At 31.7% G+C, this 18,872-nt stretch overlaps 2 protein-coding genes across 3 annotated transcripts; both read left to right on the top strand.

Annotated features, from left to right (window-relative positions):
* Window positions 1–61: 61 nt before the first annotated feature.
* Window positions 62–2,299, top strand: LOC111886083 (vacuolar protein-sorting-associated protein 37 homolog 1). The gene is made up of 7 exons (XM_023882320.3): window positions 62–252; window positions 693–905; window positions 1,001–1,088; window positions 1,295–1,334; window positions 1,421–1,467; window positions 1,700–1,817; window positions 1,911–2,299. Exons 1-7 carry the CDS (start codon window positions 239–241, stop codon window positions 2,072–2,074), a joined length of 684 nt encoding a protein of 227 aa, XP_023738088.1. The 5' UTR covers window positions 62–238; the 3' UTR covers window positions 2,075–2,299.
* Window positions 2,300–2,451: 152 nt separating this feature from the next.
* On the top strand, window positions 2,452–8,211 carry LOC111886061 (uncharacterized). Of its 2 annotated transcripts, XM_023882303.3 has the most exons (14): window positions 4,754–4,889; window positions 5,457–5,612; window positions 5,695–5,806; window positions 5,889–6,107; window positions 6,205–6,288; window positions 6,361–6,476; window positions 6,569–6,670; window positions 6,751–6,864; window positions 6,964–7,020; window positions 7,106–7,172; window positions 7,361–7,414; window positions 7,568–7,642; window positions 7,722–7,757; window positions 7,868–8,210. In XM_023882303.3, the coding sequence occupies exons 2-14, from the start codon at window positions 5,593–5,595 to the stop codon at window positions 7,958–7,960; spliced, it is 1,149 nt and encodes a 382-aa protein (XP_023738071.1). In that variant the 5' UTR covers window positions 4,754–4,889; window positions 5,457–5,592; the 3' UTR covers window positions 7,961–8,210. The 2 variants fall into 2 exon arrangements, with proteins under 2 accessions (XP_042757621.1, XP_023738071.1); XM_042901687.2 differs by lacking the exons at window positions 5,457–5,612; window positions 5,695–5,806 and having other exon boundaries at window positions 2,452–4,889; window positions 7,868–8,211.
* The last annotated feature ends 10,661 nt before the right edge of the window (window positions 8,212–18,872 follow it).

Raw genomic sequence — 18,872 nt, forward strand, 5'->3', positions numbered from 1 at the left:
ACGACGAAAATGTCGCTTTGACTATTCTCTCCATCTTCGTAGTATAAATCAGCAAACCGGGGAGACATTATCGGAGCACACAATTCCCGTAACCCCAAATTTTACATCCGTCAGTTTTATTCCTCCGGCGATCGCTTCTCTTCCTTGTATCTCATTGTGTTGGAGTGTTGGTTTCGTTTTCTCAGCGTGAGCTCTTTTACCACTGCAACAATTGGAAGATCAACGGCCTCTGACAGATATGTTCAAGTTCTGGTAATCATTATTTTCCCCTATCTTCTAATTCAATCTAAGGATGCTTTTAGGTTTTGGTGTTTAGATAGAATGATCGGTATTAGGTAGTGCATTTTGTTGCTTGGATTCAAGGTCTGGTGTTGAATCCTATTTAGTTGAGGGTTTTTAACTGATTTTGCTCCAATCGGAATTTCAAACCATGTAGTTGCACTCGATGGTGCTTAATTTTTTGATTTACCAGTAGTTTTGGATTAGACGGATGACATCGAATTAGAGCTTTAGAGATTTTAGCTGCACATCCATAATTGTAAAGTTTCTAATCAAATTATGTTCTTTCTTATGCTTCGATTTGGTTATGAAAAACGAAATAAGCACAATTAACCTAGTTTTTCAACTGTTTGTAAATTTAATGTTACTATGATCCATACACCATCAAAGTAATGTTTGCTTCTAACCTTCAGGGGTTCTCCTCAAGAGCAACAAGTTTCTTCTCCAAGGCCACAGGAAAGTACTACCAATTCATGGTATCCTCCATCTGCTAGTCCACCAAGTTCATCCGGCTCTCCTATTCCTAATGACATCAATTCCAACACTTACACTGAAAGGCTTGAAGATCGATCTCACTTATCATCTCATGAAACTCAATCTCCAGTTGTATATCTGCAAGACAAAAGGTACCCTTCCTTTCAAACATGTTAACATTCTTCAACCATCATTACTTTTTTTGAATTTTTGTGTATTTAATCTTTGCATTATATGATTGGTGTAGTATTGATGAGTTACGGAGGCTTTTATCTGACCAAGGAGCCTATCAACAGTTCTTGCTTTCAATTGATCCTGTAAGAACTCAGAATAATGTAAGTAACAAACTTTTATCTTTTTAATCACAAGTTCTTAAACTCTTGATGTTTTCATTTAGTTTCCCAGTTATTTTTATCTTTTATATATTGGACAAATAGTGAGAAATAACAATGCCTATATTAGTAAAAAGATCAAGTATAACATTGCTAATTCCTGTAACTTTCTCTTACATATATTTGTTTTTTTTTTTTTTTAAAACCAGGTACGAGATGAGCTTAAGAAAGAAACCCTGCAACTTGCTAGTAAGTTTTAGCCTTTTTATCAAATTAGTAACCTGAATATTTAACCATGGATTTATTTACCAAATGTCTAAAATACCCTTATGCAGGAGAAAACTTGGAAAAAGAACCCCAGATAACTGAATTAAGGAACCAGGTGAGTTTTTCAGGGCACTTAAAACTCATATAACTGGAATTCAAATTCCATTCCACCACGGCCTATATTTGTTTGCTAAATCAATGGAAATCAGTTCCATTCTTTCTTTTTATTTATTAAAAGACCAAAATACCCTCATTATAACCAACCAAAACACATTTCCTTTATTCCCTGAAATTCCAATTCCTTTCCGATTCCTTTTTGATAACTTCATGTGGTGTTACACTTACAGTGCATGATCATACGAACAATGGAATTAGCATCTGCTCAAGAAAAGCTACATGACCTCAAGAAAAAAACCCAACTCCTTCAATGTTACTCCCCGGATTCCTTGCTAAACAAGCTACAAGGTATAAATAAAATAAATATTTAAAATTGATTATTTGTCATTTTTGGGAAGTAATCTGATGATGTATATATATTAATGGTGATTTTACTTTCAGAGTGTATGAATAAAACAGATGAGGAATCAGAAATGCTACATGAACAGCTTCTTGGAAAGGAGATTGATGTTGTGACTTTTACTAAAAAGTATAAACAACTTCGGATTAATTATCATAAACAGTCTCTTACCTATCTTGCAGCCAAGACTAGTGTTGTTGGTTGATCGTATTTTTAACAGGTTTGAATGTCATAAACTGGAAACCAACTATTTACTTTTTTATTCACAAAACACTGTTGAAAACTATTAAAATAATGGTGTATTTTGTAAACACAAAGTTTCAGTTATTTGAAGAAAAAACCAATGGTGATTTGTCAAGAAAAAATAAAATGGTTTTTGACTTGTTTATGAGATTAAAAAGCAAAATTCCAAGATTCTTGTGTGTTGAAATTGTTATGGAATTTTAGGGGATGTTTTTTTCCCCAAGTAATGTATGGGTAAAGTATTGGATAACAAAGGCTTTTCTTTTTTGGTTTAATTGAAAATATGAAGAAAAAAATGATTGTTGTACCATTTTGTTTAAAAATGATTCTAAATGTTAGTTAACTGTTTATTTGAGAATTATTATAAACTGAAATTGTGAATGAAATAAGATGAGCACGTAAAAGAAGTGTTTTTTAAAAAATAAAGGTGAGAAGACATGGTGTAAGGTTATCAAATCTTAAATCTATGGTCGATTAGTTAATGCCATTTAAATGTACACATAGCTTGCTTTCATGGTTTTTATGTAAGTTACAATAATTTTTTTATGGAAACTATATAAAAAATTACTTATCTATTCCTTGTTATTGTCACAAAAAGGTTTGTATTATGGTATAAAATAAGCAAATAAATAAATAAATAAATAACACTAAGGCTGCGTTTAGCGTGCTAGCTGAAAAATTAGTTGATAGCTGAAAGCTAGCTGATGGTTAAAATGCTAGTTGCTAACTGATAAGTTAGCTGTAAAAAAAAGCGTTTGGTAAAAACTAGTTGATAAGTTAGATGAAAGATATAGAATTACATAAAAGGGTATTTTCCAAAATAAGTTTTTTATAATTAATTAAGGGTATATTTGGAAAGTCTGTAAAAAAGCTTCTGAAAAACTAGTTTTTTGGCTTACCAAACATGATAACCTAAAAAAACTCGAAAAATAAACAAGTTTTTCAGCTAGTTGTGGCACGTCAAACGCAGCCTAAGACTTGCTATTGTGAGAAGAAAGAAGAGGTGCAATTTTTGATACCTAAGAATCTAAACTTTCTCATAGACTGAGTCTTGGTGTTGACTGAGTCCCAATAGTTTTGAAGTAATATCAAACATGCCAAATTGGGTTTTTTGGACCAAGCCCCTCTTTGGATTCAGTTAGAACTCACATCAAACGCATCTTAACTTCACACAATATTTACCACATGTCCACCACCATATCTTCCTTTTTGCTACTTTTATCTTCCTCTCATGTTTTTTCTTGCTCGACCATCATTCAGATCCTTATATCATAGCCAACATAAAGAGACACCATATAAAATTTACTATTCAGTTTCAATGGACTTTCTTGTCATACAAGTCTTTCATTGTCAGACTATAAAATAAGTCGTGGAGCCAATAAGTTTGATATGAGGATACAAATATTGTCGATATTCAAAATAGTATTTGCTAAGAGTTGCTTTATATTTAAAGCCGAAAATTTGAATCCCCCGAGTCCTCATTAAGCTACCAACATTCAATTGGATTTAATTTTTGATAAATAGGAAAAGAAAATACCCTTATGAGTTATGTGGTTATCTTATCACAATGCTAAACATCGTAGAATCCCTTTAGTTGGAGAGCTAAAGGGATATAATAACATAAAACATGTTTAAAAATAAATTTTGTATATATAAAAATAAAAAACATATATGTTTTTTGGGATCTTATAGTATTCCAACGTCTCTTATAATTTCCCAACTGATCTTCACTTTAACCAACCGAATGAACTTTATACAATAAGTTACATAGACACCACATATTTATAATAAATTGTTATCTAATAACGAACTCTTTTATTTGATTATATATTCATAAATGTTTGAAAGTATTTAAAATATAGATCAACAAAAAAAGTACAGACGTAAGGAATGTAGTTAGAGCATCTACACTAGTGCAAATTTAACATCTTGCAAAAAAGAGCGACATATGATTTTGTAGATTAAAATAATATTATAAACCTACTTGTAACTTGCAAGTCTTTCAAATATTCAAAGATGAAGTCCTAGGTGGCAATCTATATATGCTTAGACCATCTCTAATGTATTAAACTTTGTATAGTTATATGGATTGCCAAGTAGGAAAAAGAATATACATATTTACTTTAATTCTTAAAAAATTCATAAATTTTCAATTACAATTCCATTACACCGTTTAATGATCATTCAACTCCACACTCTCTCTCCTCTATATTATATTCGCATTTATTCTATTAAACTCTTATACAACTCTCATTGTGGATGGCCTTAGTGACATTGCAAAATTTCTTTGAAAGGCCCGATACGTGGATAGTCTTAGTTTCACTATGAATTTTAAAAATCATGATATCTTTTTATAACCAAATAAAAAACCCGATTAAAAAAATAAAAATTACATTATTATAAACTTCTATCATTAGTTTTAAAACTTAAATTTCAAATGAAACTGACTTAAATCATGTTTCTATTTCAAATAATATTTATAGCGTATTTGTATATTTAATTTCTCTTATAAAAATCCAAATACCTTTTCGCGCCTGCACATCGGCCATTACCCATTGCCTATTACAAAAAAAAAATGGCGATCAATCTTCACGAAGAACGTTAATGGAGGCACCACATACCCAATATCATGATGTAAGCAAATTATGATACATTATCAAGTTAAAACAAAAACATTTTCAAAATCCCTGGAAATTTTCCTTCCAAAACCATACCAATATCTCACAGGAAGACGACGTATCTCTCTCTCTCCCTTTCATCGTGGAGACCTCAGACCTGTAAGCATCTTCTAACCCGAAATTTCTTTGAATTCGCATGCGTTATATCATTGATTGTATGAATGTTTCATACAATCGTTTCAAATGAATGGTGCAAGTTCCTCCACAATATTTCATATGATCGATTTCTGTTACACCAACAAGATGTGATTAGGGTTTGTACGTGATATGCAAAAATGCTTGGTTGTTTTCCATGATGTTATTGTGTTTCTTCAACTTTAAATTACTATAATTGGAAGTTGAAGCTTAAATTTTCGATTTAACATATCAAAAGGGGAAAAGCAAATACGATTCATGCTAGTTTTAAAATAGGGAAGTTCCAGACATGAATTTTGAACTCAAAAGAGGACACTTGATTTGAGTTCGATGAAATGGTGCTAATCTATATGCAGAAACAAGACAAATCGTTTTCTGTTTATAAACCTTGTTGTTTGCTTATTTGAGAAAAAAAATTCTTTCTTCTTCCATCTTTTGTTGGTTTAACAAAGGATAAAAACTTCCCATAAACTTTGAATCATATGCAGATTGCAAACCAATACTGACTTTTTCCTAATCATGTTTTTTCAGGTATTTCCATTCTTAGTAAAACTGTTTCACACTCTTATATCTTTGGGAACTTGCTGTATGTTCTTTAGAAACTCTTCATGCTATTGGATTTCCCTTGTGCTTTCTTTAACCCTAAATCTGGCCTTTCTTTACCACAATGAAAAACATTCATCGAGGGTAAAGCCTAAATACTTTTTCCAAACTTTGGTTCAAAATTTCAAATCTTGTTGGTTTGTTTATAATTAAATTTTTTATACAGAAACATTGTAAAGAAGCCAAATGATAATGCAAGATTAATTATAACTTCAATTATGGGAGTAATCTTTGGATACTTGATTGGGGTTCATTTTCCATATGTTGCTCTTACCAAGGTTAACTTACTTTAATTTAAAATTAAAATCTTGGATATACATATACTTATATTGCATTTGATTTTCCTTTGATAATTTACAGATTAACTTACCTTCAAGCAGTCGTTTGTCAATGATGAATGAATATCAATCAAGGGCTTTTGACCATATTGCCCTTGAACATCTTGACTCGTTTAATAAACCTGTAAAACCTCAGATTTATGCTCCTAAAAATCCACGTGGTGCTGAGTCATTACCTCCAGGAATTGTGGTCCCACAAACAGATTTATATTTAAGAAGATTATGGGGTGATCCTGGTGAGGTATGTTTACATAATGACAATTTTACCCTTAGTTTGACATTCATTAATTGTTACTTACTTACTTACTTACTTATTTATAATGTGTTGGATTTATAAGGATATAAAGAAGAAACCAAAATACTTGGTGACTTTCACTGTTGGTTGGGATCAAAGAGATAACATTGATGCTTCAGTAAAAAAGGTTTTACTAATCACCTTTTGTTTTTATTGGGTTTAATGTGTCAAGGCTAATTTGGGAATAATGTTTTTTTAGTTTTCAGATGATTTCCAAATCTTGCTTTTTCACTATGATGGTCGAACAACAGAATGGGATCAGTTTGAGTGGTCAAAGGATGCAATTCATGTCAGTGTAAAAGGACAAACCAAATGGTATGTAATTTTCATTAAAAGAAAAAAAATTACATTTTTTGTTTTTTTTTTTTTTTTGTTTTTTTTAAATAAAATAATAAGTTTTTGTATAGGTGGTATGCAAAGAGGTTTATGCATCCAGATATTGTGGCAGCTTATGAATATATATTTATATGGGATGAAGATCTTGGTGTAGAACATTTTAATGGGGACAAGTATATTTCTTTTTTTATAAATTTTGGCTGATAAATGATTTATTATATTTATAGTAATATGAAATTGTTGATTGTTGAAGGTATATGGAGTTAGTTAAAAAACATGGTTTGGAGATTTCTCAACCTGGGCTTGAACCCAATGATGGATTAACATGGCAAATGACAAAAAGAAGAGGTGATAAAGAAGTTCACAAGTATGTTCGTTCTCCATTTTTTTTTTAAAATTTTTTTTAATTTCCTAATTTTTTTAATATAAATATTATAATATTAATTTTCTTTTTCGATGTCAACAGGGATACACAAGAAAGACCTGGATGGTGCATTGATCCTCATTTACCTCCATGTGCAGCGTAATCTCTCTCTCTCTCTCTCTCTCTCTCTCTCTCTCCATGGAATTATAACTAGTTTTTTTATTTAAAAAAAAAAAAAATTCAGATTTGTAGAGATTATGGCTCCGGTTTTCTCTAGGGAAGCGTGGTGGTGTGTGTGGCATATGATTCAGGTAAAAATATTTTTTTTTACTGATAATAGCAATATGTAACAAATAAAGTAGGAAAATCTATTTACATTACTATTTTTGGTAAAATTGCTATTATTAGTAAAGAAATGTAAGTATGTTGCTATTTCAAGATATTTTTTAAATGTTGTTGTAATATATACTAATATTGGGGTTTTTTTATGGACATGGAGAATGATTTGGTGCATGGATGGGGTTTGGATTTTGCTCTTAGAAGATGTGTAGAGGTTTGTTAATTCCTTTTTTGCCCTTTCCATGCATTTTTCCTTTTCATGTAAAGTGTTGTCTGGATAAATAATATTTGGAAAAATGACAACACACAAGTGAAAAAAATAAATAAATATATATATTTATTAATACATAATTGGTTGTTGTGATAGCCTGCACATGAGAAAATTGGTGTGGTAGATTCACAATGGATCGTTCATCAAGTCATTCCTACACTTGGAATTCAGGTGAAATTCATTTTTTTGAGATATAAGGGTAAAATTGTCATTTAATCTCATTTTAATGTGGTCGGTTGTGTGTTTTTAGGGTCAAATTGTGAATGGGAAATATGGATGGCAAAGGGTAAGTAAATATATAATTTTTTTTTTGTTACATATTTAACATGTTTAAGGTAATGATATCATAGAGAAGAATATTTATCTTGGTTTTTGTTTGAAAAATAAAAATGATAGGTAAGAAATAGGTGCAAAAGAGAGTGGATCCAATTCCATAATCGGCTTGTGAAGGCAGATAGAGCTCATCTTAAGATGACAAGAGAAAGATAGATAAACATTTTACAAAAAAAAAAGGTTAATTAAATATATTTTGTAATTAATGTAGATATAGGCGGCATTATGCGATGTAGTATTAGGTGAGGATAGATGTGCATATATATAGTTATGTTTACAAATACCAAATCTTAGATTTAGCAAAAATGTTGTATTTTTATATGTTATGCATTATTCATATATATGAAATGTATAATTATATGGTTTTTTAGAACAACTGAATTTTATTACTAAATTACAACGAATTAAACTCCACATTTTTTTTTTTGTAATTAATCCATTGAATGTGTTTTCTAAGGAAATAAATGCAACGTAATGTTATAAAAAGAGCATGTGTAATACGTCCAATTTGAGGTTAAACGTTTCAACCTTTATCTATTTAATATTTGTATATATAATAAGTCGTTCAGCATTTAAAATGAAGTTTATATAGTTCACCCAGTGAGATGCTCTTTATGGTAATCTGTATTCTTTTGCACTCAGATTCGAATCTTTTTTAGGTCTATTACTTGGCTTTAATTACTTTGTGGGCTTCCATTCAATGCTCCCTTTTCCTTATTATTTGGTGAAAAAACATTGGTCTGTGGTTACCCAAAATCTGAAGTTTAGTCATTGTGGTTTAAAAACCTCATAGGTGGTCCCTGTGTTTTCAAAACTTTTTACGATTGGTCCTTATTGCTAACTTCGTTAACTTTTGTCCTTTAATTGAGGGACATTTTCGTCATTTCACACCACAGGGACCATTTATGATCTTTTCAGTTATTTTTTAAAAAAAGAAAAAACTAAATATAATTATTTAATATATAATCTCTCTCCCTCTCTCTCTCAATATATAATCTCTCTCTCTCTATTTTTTCTCCCTCACTCTCTCTCCACTAGTTCAATTAGTTTCAACTAATTCAATTGTTCATCCTCATTCCTAATCTTATGCTTCACTCCTCTATTGTCAAACTCGAATTCCATCCCTTTGCCTTCTAGGAGCTTGTATCGTTGTAGGTATTAAGCGTCGGGACCTGTTAGGGATTTTAGTTGAAAACGATGTCGGTAGTGACGGTGAGGATGAAGGCTAGGGTTCCGACAACTTCATACGATGCATAAAAACAATGGATCTCAACTGAATATGAAGATGATAGCCGATAGATCGCCCCTAATTCTCATCTATTGAAGATCGTTTCTGCCATCGAAGGAACTCAACCATTGAAGATCCAAACATAAATCTCGTTTGTTGCATAAGTCCATCACCCCTTTTCGAGTCTGATCTCGATCAATAACGACCAGGCTCATTTTTTATTTCTAAATATGAAGATGCTCTGGCCTCGTTTTGTGGTTTCTTCTTACAACCTCGTGTTTGTCTCCCCATCCAGGTTCCATACATTTTTGAGGTTTGAAAATGGTTGTTCATAATGGGGGCAAATCAAAATAGAGATGGGGATTACCGAAGCAGAGAGGGGAGTAGGGGTGGAGAGGGCTATTTACCTAGATTTGGACCTGCAAGACGAGAAAGATACGAGAGGAACAGAGAGAAAATGGTAGTGAGGGTGGGTGTGGGGTTAAACCCTTCCGAGATCATCCCTTTCTCGAATAACTACGATCAAGCCTTCCAAAAGATATGATAACGAATTGATTTTTTATTCATTTGTTTCTACTCCTAATCTGCTTAATGCAAACATGTTGATTGGTGCTGAGATTTCTTTCCCCTGATTTCTGGCTTTTGAATCCGTAAGAGAGAGGGTGTGTATTTGTTTTGAATTTGGTTTGAATCTTTATAAAAAAATCATCTTTGTATGGATGTGTATGAATCTGGAAAAGAGATAGGACGTGCACTTGTATTGAATTTGGTTTGAATCTTTATACCACCACCACCCGTTAACACCACCATCTGATGAAGATTCGATTGTGTTTTTCGGAGAGAGAGAGAGAGAGAGAGAGAGAGAGAGAGAGAGAGAGAGAGAGAGAGATTTTATATATTCAATAATTATATTTAGTTTTTTCTTTTTTTTAAAAAAATAACTGAAAAGATCATAAATGGTCCCTATGGTGTGAAATGACGAAAATGCCCCTCAATTAACGGACAAAAGTTAACGGAGTTAGCAATAAAGACCAATCATCAAAAGTTTTGAAAACACAGGGACCATCTATGAGGTTTTTAAACCACAGGGACTAAACTTCAGATTGTGGGTAACCATAGGGACCATTTATGATGTTTTTTCTTATTTGGTCTAATGTTGTATTTTACAAGTGGGTACATAATGGAAAATTGAATTCTTGAGGGTGATTATGTAAAACTGATTAAGATCATCAGTTTTGGAAACCATTGATTTTCTCATTAATTCTGGATTCCCTTGACTTGTTTCCAAAACAACCCATGACGGCCAACTCCAAAACAAAACCATACTTATCGTTTTGTATATAAACGACTTTCATCTTGAGGAGAAAATACGACTTTTTTAGCTCTCGTTTTCTTCAGACGAAGTCAAATTTTTTTAACAATTTGACTTACGTTTTCTGTGCCTAGATTCGTGTGTCACATTGGGATTATCCTAGACCGAGTTTTTTATAACTCAGACATAAAATAGAAATATCAGCTCAAAAAAATTTTACACGATTCAAAGGATATCCAGATCTCCACTGTAACCCTATCCAATTTTCTAACATAGATTGTTTTCATTTCTCCATCAAGACAACCACCCATATGTATTTGTGGGTGAGGGTTTTCAATGGTTTTGATGGAAACTATATATATATATATATATATATATATATATATATATATATATATATATATATATATATATATATATATATATATATATATATATATATATATATATATATATATCGATTTTACTTAAAATATGTTTCGTTCTGTTCGAACGATTACAATATAATTTCTAAAACACAAAATGAAATTTTATTTAATTTTAAAAAATAAAGCGAATAATCAAAAGAATCGGAACAAAAAATTATATCATCCGTGAAATTCGATCAAACATCATATGGAATATGATTTATTTAAAAAAAAACGGGTTAGTTTTATGTCTCTATCCATTAATAATCCGAAATTTCAAGACCCATTTTTACTTTTCGAATATTATATTCAAAGTCAACAGAGGAGCTTTGCCTTTAAGGAATTTTTTTTAGCAAATAAATTAAATTTTGTTGTAAATAAATAACTATAATTAATTAAAATGTTTATTTAACAGTTGATTATCAATCTATCACAAATAAAAAGCTTTTACATTCTCAAATCCATCATATCTTAATAGAGAAAGCAAAATAGATAGCCTTGTACAAGTTAAAGAGACATCTTGAGGTTTTAAATTGTTATGTTTCCTTTATCATGATTTTTTTAGTTTTTTTCTTTGAATGAAACTTGAGGTTACCGTTTTTAGGTTGATTTTGTCTTTGTTCTATTTTACAAGTTAATTTTAAAAATAAAAAGTTACGACCTCAATTGATCATATTTATTTTAAAACAAAGGTAACGCATAACGTGAAGAAACCAATGATAGCTTTTTTTTTAAATGCTCTCATAAAATTTACATACATAACAATTCCATCAAATCGCATATTTTAAAATCAACATGTGTATAACATATGATTTGTTCTTGAATATATAATTCTCAAACGGAACAACCACAAAAATCAAACTAAACCAAACAATTAGGTTACACATGTGGTAGCTAAAAGATTTCAAACCATTAAAACCAAAAATGATATTCAAAATAAAAGTAACCAAAATTATAATTAAACCTACCTTTTTTGTTTTATAGCAATATATTTTATTTCTTTAACAAATTTCAGATTCACATGTCAATATCTACTATCGTAAATATCCAAAATTTCTGACACCCGGTTTTGAACATCACCACCTCCAAACATATATATTTCTTAACGTTTCAAATAAACAACAAATAACATACAAAATTAACCTATTTTTATTCAATTTATATTTTAGAATATGTTGACATGCAACATATATATTTCTTAACATTTCAAATAAACAATAAGTATCATACAAAATTAACCTATTTTTATTCAATTTATATTTTAGAATATGTTGACATGCACTTAGCTCTTAATCATCTGTCTCCGCCCGTATAGTTTATCTTTTTGTTTTATAAATCAATTTTTATTTCACTACTTGAATATATTATTATTACTATAATCTAGAACGGAATTCAATATATTATATTATTTAATGAATCAATATTTTATACAAGGTAGAATTATGATCAATTTATGATGAAGCGTTAAAGGGCAGGCAATGAATGAACATGGTTATCTGCCGTTGCTACGTGTTACTTGTGACTTGTGACCATCTGAATCTGAAGTTGGTGTCGGCGGCGAAAAGTACAAATCAGCCCATGCACAGCCGCCGTGTTTGGGCGGATGGCCAGCTGTAACATGGCTAACACATCATATGAATTATGATATCAGATTCTTGTGATATTAAATTCAAAGTTGCATGGGGCAGATTTATGAAACTTTAAACTTCTGTGCTGTGCTGCACATTTAATTTAATGGATATGATGGTATGGGAGGTTTGTTGATTGTTGACTGTTGATGCACACCCATACTTTAATGCAATCCGTTTCAACTTTCAATTACACCTCCGTTTTTGTTTATATCTAAATGAAATAACTTTCAAAAACGAACCATTTGTCAGATAAAATGGTTGTTTATATATGTTTTGTTCGTATATATGTTTTTTTTTTGGACAAACTGCAAGGAAAAAAAATTGAGAACAAGGTTTAGATTCCAATAACATAATTTTCCACATCCAAAGGACCAGAAAAATCATTGTTTTTTTTTTTGAACAAATTGCAAGATAGTCATTATATTACCACAAAGTTTTGATTTTTATACCAAGTTTTTTTCTCAATTATGTTATTATATTTACAATATTGTTTCAATATCAACCAAATGACTAATTCTCTATGTTATCATGGTAATCATTTTTTCCGAATTGCAATATAGTCACTAAGTTTATCAAAATTTCGAATTTTACATAAAGTTTCAAATTGAAAAGAAAGTCATTATATTACCATATAATCGCGATTTTGATATCGAGTTTTTTTCCTCAATCATGTCATTATATTTACAATTTTATTATAATGTCAACCAATTGAACAATTCAGGAGATTCCAACAAAATTGTAAATGTAACGACATAATTGAAAAAAAAAACTCGATGTTAAAATCAAATTTTGTTGTAATATAGTGACTTTCATACAATTTTAAACTCGGTGTCAAAATCAAAATTTTGATAAACTTATTTACTTTATTGCAATACAAGAAAATTGATTACCGGAAGAACATGGAAAGCCGGTCAAAATTATAAATATGATGACATAATTAAGTAAAACAATGGTGTCAAAATCAAAATTATATGATAATATAATGACTTTCTTGTAAATTGCTTTTTTTTTTCTACACTTTGTATTATTGAAAAAACCAAAATATCAAAATTAATGAGTAATTTATATATAAATAGATATTTATGTTGATATAGTTTCTTCATATAATACATCATACATCTGTGTATTATTTTACTTCATATATTTTCATGTGTATTATTCAATTTGAATAAACAATATATATATGATTTCAGTTGACAGGAAGGTCAATGGAAGGTTTTGATGTGGTGGTGCTAATTGCTTTTTAGAGCTTGCGGAATTACCGAAACTTTGTGCTTTTTGGGTCTACTACTCCTACAATTTTTTATTTGTATGATATCTAATGTTGTTGATATGTCGTATTTATGGATCGGTAATAAGAGTAGAAAAGCTAAAAATAATTGGAGTGCTACATAACTTAGTTTTAGCTTGCATTGGTTTGCAATATTTTCTTTCTAGCATTTGGCTAGAGCTCATCATTTAATATAATTTACCACCCTTCAAAAAAATATTCATATTTAACAAATATTTAGTGGCTGTTGAGATCCTAATTAAGTCTATACACATGAGTGTATGTAGGGAAAACCTAAACATAAACATCCTCTAGCAATCTAGATTTATAAATGTGCTAATGTACTCACCCTTTGTGATTGTGTGTGTATGATATATTAAGGCCCTACAAAGTTGAATGAAATAATAAAATCATAAATGAAAGTCAGCAACTTTGTTTAGCGTTTTTTTTGATGTTGTTATGTCCGTTTGGATAACAAGGATGCACTTACACTTCCAGCATTGTGGTGCACGGATTTGGTTTCGGATTTCCATCGCTTTTGAAGGTTGGCACACCCTCTTGGCCTCTTTTATTGTCTTTGATTTTGCTTGTATCCCTTTTGTTTGTTATGTTTTTGTTGCATGTATATATGTCATATGACAACAGAATAGTAACATTTGCTGGTTTTATTTAAAAATGGTTAATGATTTCTTTGTTTATTTAATGAAGTAATATGTCATGTGAAAACAGAATAGTAACATTTGCTGGTTTTATTTAAAAATGGTTAATGATTTCTTTATTTATTTAATGAAGTAATATGTCATGTGAAAACAGAATAGTAACATTTGCTGGTTCCTATATATTGAACTCACTTTGAATTAACCGGGGGTCAAAATAATAATTTGGGCAGCACTTCGGCTGTAAATATGACTTTCGTCGTTGAAAACCAGAAGTTTTCTTGAAAACCGGGCTCTGCGAAGGTAGAGTGTCGAAACCGAAAAGATAAATTTTTCGGGCTTCTCGGGAATTTCGGGGCGTGTTTCGGGTGCTAAAAATGATATCGGGGCTTCGGGGGATGTCAAAATAACAAAAATATTGATTTTGGGGTTAAAAATGGCAAAAGTCTAAAATTCCTCGGCAAGGCTTGCAGGCCTTGTATTTATAGGGAGGAGATCCGAAGGCTCGGATCCGAGGCAATGAGAAGCGAGCACTTGGATCGCATGCGAGGTTCGGCCGAGAAGGGTGACTCAGCGAAGCAGCTCGGTGGTAGCGAGGGAGAGAGACACGCGAAGGGGGAAGGCGAGTCAGCAACGAGGCTCGGACTGGCTCCAGCGATGCGAGGCGCGTCGGACGCGCATTGGGCCGAAGATCTGGGCGAATCGGAAGGCAACACGTGTCGGATCCGGGTAGAGCGGCTACTGTTCATGCGAGGTGACGTGGCAACACTATTCATGCGAAATTTCTCGATTTTTGTGCCAAATCTTGTAAAATCCATAACTTTCGCATACGAGCTCCGTTTTTGACGTTCTTTATATGCACGCGTAGCTAAAATTATGCTCTACAACTTTCGTTTAGACTTCGTCGGCTAATTTTGACTTTAATTTTAATATTATTATTTTTAACAGACTGGGACAGGAAAATCCGTTAAAAAATCATAACTTCTTCATCCGACATCCGTTTTCATCAGACTTTTTACCATTGTACTACTAATGACGAGACCTTCAATTCTCGTTTAGGTTGTGTCGGCTAAAAATCACTCGATCTAAAATTTGAGTTTTTAGCTGTCTACTGCTAAGCTGAAACTTCGAAAAATCATAACTTCTTCATACGAAGTCAGATTTTGGCGTTCTTTTTATCGAACTTCTCGGTTTAACGAATACTACGACTTTAATTTAGATTACTAAGGATAAAAATTAGTTTATCAAAAACTCACTTGTCACATCATTCGGCGTCGTGCCGGTTTTGTCGTGGATCTTCGATTGGTCATAACTTCTTCGTTACAACTTGGATTTCGACAAGGTTTTCGCCTAAACACTTCTAACGAGATTCTCTACAACATCAAATAATAAAATTTTACTTATTTCTAATTTTATATTTTCGCTAAATTTTCATTATTTGGCTATTAATTGGAATCTTATAAGACTTCCAATATTTTATGAGTGATTCTAAACAGAGTTTTACTTCATTTCTAGTAAAAACTATCTGTTAGAACTCAACACTCAATTTTATTCACTTTTAATAATAACAATACACAATTTCAGAACGTGTATGTTACAGTTTGAGTTCATGTCTTGGGGAGAGGTTCTTAATGGGTAAAGTTGGAAACTTTAACCTTTTAGATGTATTTCCAGCTTGGATCCAAAAGATAGGGCCTTGATTTGAAGAATAGGGACTTAATGCATTAAGAAAGTTGACAGACTGAAGAACTCATCGAGTTCATAAGAGAACTCGACGAGTTGTACTGGAAGTGTCCCGACTCTATTGGAAAAAGAGGGACTCGACGAGGTGTAAGAGAAACTCGACGAGTCAACTCGGGATATCGCGATTCTGTGAGTCAAGGAGGAACTTGGCGAGTTGGAGGAAAACTCAACGAGTTGGATCGTGATTCCATGATTTTATGATTCTTGAGAACTCGACGAGTTAAAGGTCAAACTCGACGAGTCCAGTCAACTCGGAGCGTTGACTTTGACTTTGACAAAAGTTGACCCATAAGGGATTATGAGTATGAAAGGGTAATTAAGGAAATCTTTCATGTTTAGGAGCTTGATTTTGGTTGACATTTGGAGTCGAGGATTTTCAGCTACATTCCAATTTTCGAGATAAGTTACCTTCCTGTATGAGTGGGTCGAAGGCACCAATGCCGGCCCACTAGTAGTTATTGTAGTAGAGATGATTTTCTTTGTGATAATTGTCTGATATGCCACTATATGTTATGTTTTATGTGCTCATTTGCTATGTTATTATGTGGTAGCGGTAGGGGAAAAATAGACCCTGTAACAGGTTGGAATACACTGAAGGGTAGGTCGGGTACCCAGATATGTCTGACAATATGTTTATGATATGTTATTATGTGGTAGTAGTAGTAGTAGTAAGGGTGAAATAGACCCCGTAACCGGTTGAAATATATATTGGAGGGTAGGTCGGGCACCCATATATGCTTGACAGGGTAGGTTGAGCACCCAGATATGCTTGACATGGTAGGTCGGGCACCCATATATGTTTGGCAGTATGTGATTATGTGGTATGATGGGGAACTCACTAAACTTTGTGCTTACGATTTTTAGTTTTTGTTTCAGGTACTTCTTCTTCGAAAGGAAAGGACTTAGTATGATTGCAGCGCATCACACCATGATTTTCGCACATGGGATCTTTGAGAGTTATACTATGATGTTGTTTTATTATGACATGTTTTGATTATTGACATATTGGTTTTGACATGGGATGACACTATGGATGTTTTAGACTATTGGTTTTATAATCACTTAACTAAAAATGAAATTTTTGATCTTGAATTTTGAGATGTTACAATGGATGTAAGAATATTGAGAAATAGAAGTGTTTGTGTGAAGTTGTTGTGTACAAAATGTTAAATTAGGTTGTTATTTATATATGTAAATTTGTAAAAATAAAAATAAAAATAAATTTCTAACTTTCAAAATGAAAGGACAAAAGGTCGAATTTTCTCCCATTATGGGATGTTACGGGGACAACAACATGTAACATAACACGTAGGGGAGGCGTGTTCACATGTGGTAACGTACGCCACGTGGGTATAACACGCCCCATGTTACTGGTTATCACATAACCTGACTACTAATTTTTTATGATTATTGGTCAGTTCTTTCATTTTTTGTATTTTTTATTGTTGATCTAATATATTATCCTATAAATATCAGTCAATGTTGGATAATAGGAGAGCTACGAATTGAAAGCATGAATTTAGATACATACCACAATCTTGCTTTGGGGGCATTTATGAGTGGCTTAAATGTGAATGAACATTTGAGAAATTTCAAAATGGACTCTTTGTAAGTGTAGATGGCAACGACTATCGGATGAATGCATGTTTACCATGTTGACCTATCATTATAAATTTCGTGTGGATTGAGCGTTTGTCTCAATAAGCGGGACCCTAATGAGTTTCTTTGTATGTTTTTAGAGTAGTTGATGTTAGATTGTCCTTTGATTACACTAACTACAACATAAACACTCGCTATGACTTTTCATTATAAGATGACTTGTATTTATTGGAAATCTTTTTCAAAGGGTAGTGATTTGTATACAATATTTTTTAGTCATACATAAAAATTTAAGCATTAGATGGTTGTACTATATAATTATATAAAACATAAATTGATGTGTATGACAAAAAAATGTTATGCATGGATCATCATACTTTTTCAAATCCTATTTTATTATGATAGTTGTTGTGTATAAAATTTATGTGTATAAAACACATGTGCAATATATATTTCAAGGTTTTAAATAAAGTTAGGCGTGACTTGGCGGCAATGTCAAGCCTCGAGTTTTTTAGAGTCATGGCGAGCTACGTCGTTTATAAGGCGTGACTGAAGGCGATAATTTTGCACACACACACACACACACACACACACATATATATATATATATATATATATATATATATATATTCTATTATTCAATTTTATATAGATATATGACTTAAGGCGACATTTTGTTAAAGCTTTGCGGCAAATACAAGCGTTGGAGTCATGACGCACCATGACGAAGCCATAACGAGCTTTTTAGGACTTTGATATATTTGCATTGATTACTTTTTATACTTTGCACAAAAAAAAAATGAAATTTTCATAAATGGTACTAATCTTAATTTTCATCACTTAAACCATAATGATTTAAAACGATAGAATAACATTGCAAACATATTACACTATCATTACATTGATTACAAACTTATTTTTGACAAATATATCAGGAATCTGTAACGGATACAATGCTTTTTCGCATTCAATAAAATGTTTTCTAATTCTAACGTCTGCATGACAGTTCTGTTATACCTTATGCTTGTTAATCTTCATATCCGAACCATCAATCCAATTTTCTACAACTTTTGGTTTTTTCTTAGTATCAACTACCCATTCTTTATTTTTCTTCCATATTGAGAGAACGTCACTACATTCATTAAGTATCATGCTCTTTTCTGAGTCCTTTCGGTTGGCTTCTTCGGCCTGTGTCATCACTTCAAATATGTAATCAACCATC

Source organism: Lactuca sativa, chromosome 1 (genome assembly GCF_002870075.4).
Source record: "Lactuca sativa cultivar Salinas chromosome 1, Lsat_Salinas_v11, whole genome shotgun sequence".
Classification (NCBI taxonomy): domain Eukaryota; kingdom Viridiplantae; phylum Streptophyta; class Magnoliopsida; order Asterales; family Asteraceae; genus Lactuca; species Lactuca sativa.

Coding starts and splice junctions, on each gene's coding strand:
- LOC111886061 (XM_042901687.2), top strand. CDS start 4,758: ATGATACATTATCAAGTTAAAACAAAAACATTTTCAAAATCCCTGGAA. Junction 6,108..6,204: donor TATGGGGTGATCCTGGTGAG/GTATGTTTACAT, acceptor TGGATTTATAAG/GATATAAAGAAGAAACCAAA. Junction 7,021..7,105: donor CATTTACCTCCATGTGCAGC/GTAATCTCTCTC, acceptor AAAAAAATTCAG/ATTTGTAGAGATTATGGCTC.
- LOC111886083 (XM_023882320.3), top strand. Junction 906..1,000: donor GTATATCTGCAAGACAAAAG/GTACCCTTCCTT, acceptor TGATTGGTGTAG/TATTGATGAGTTACGGAGGC. Junction 1,468..1,699: donor TAACTGAATTAAGGAACCAG/GTGAGTTTTTCA, acceptor TTACACTTACAG/TGCATGATCATACGAACAAT.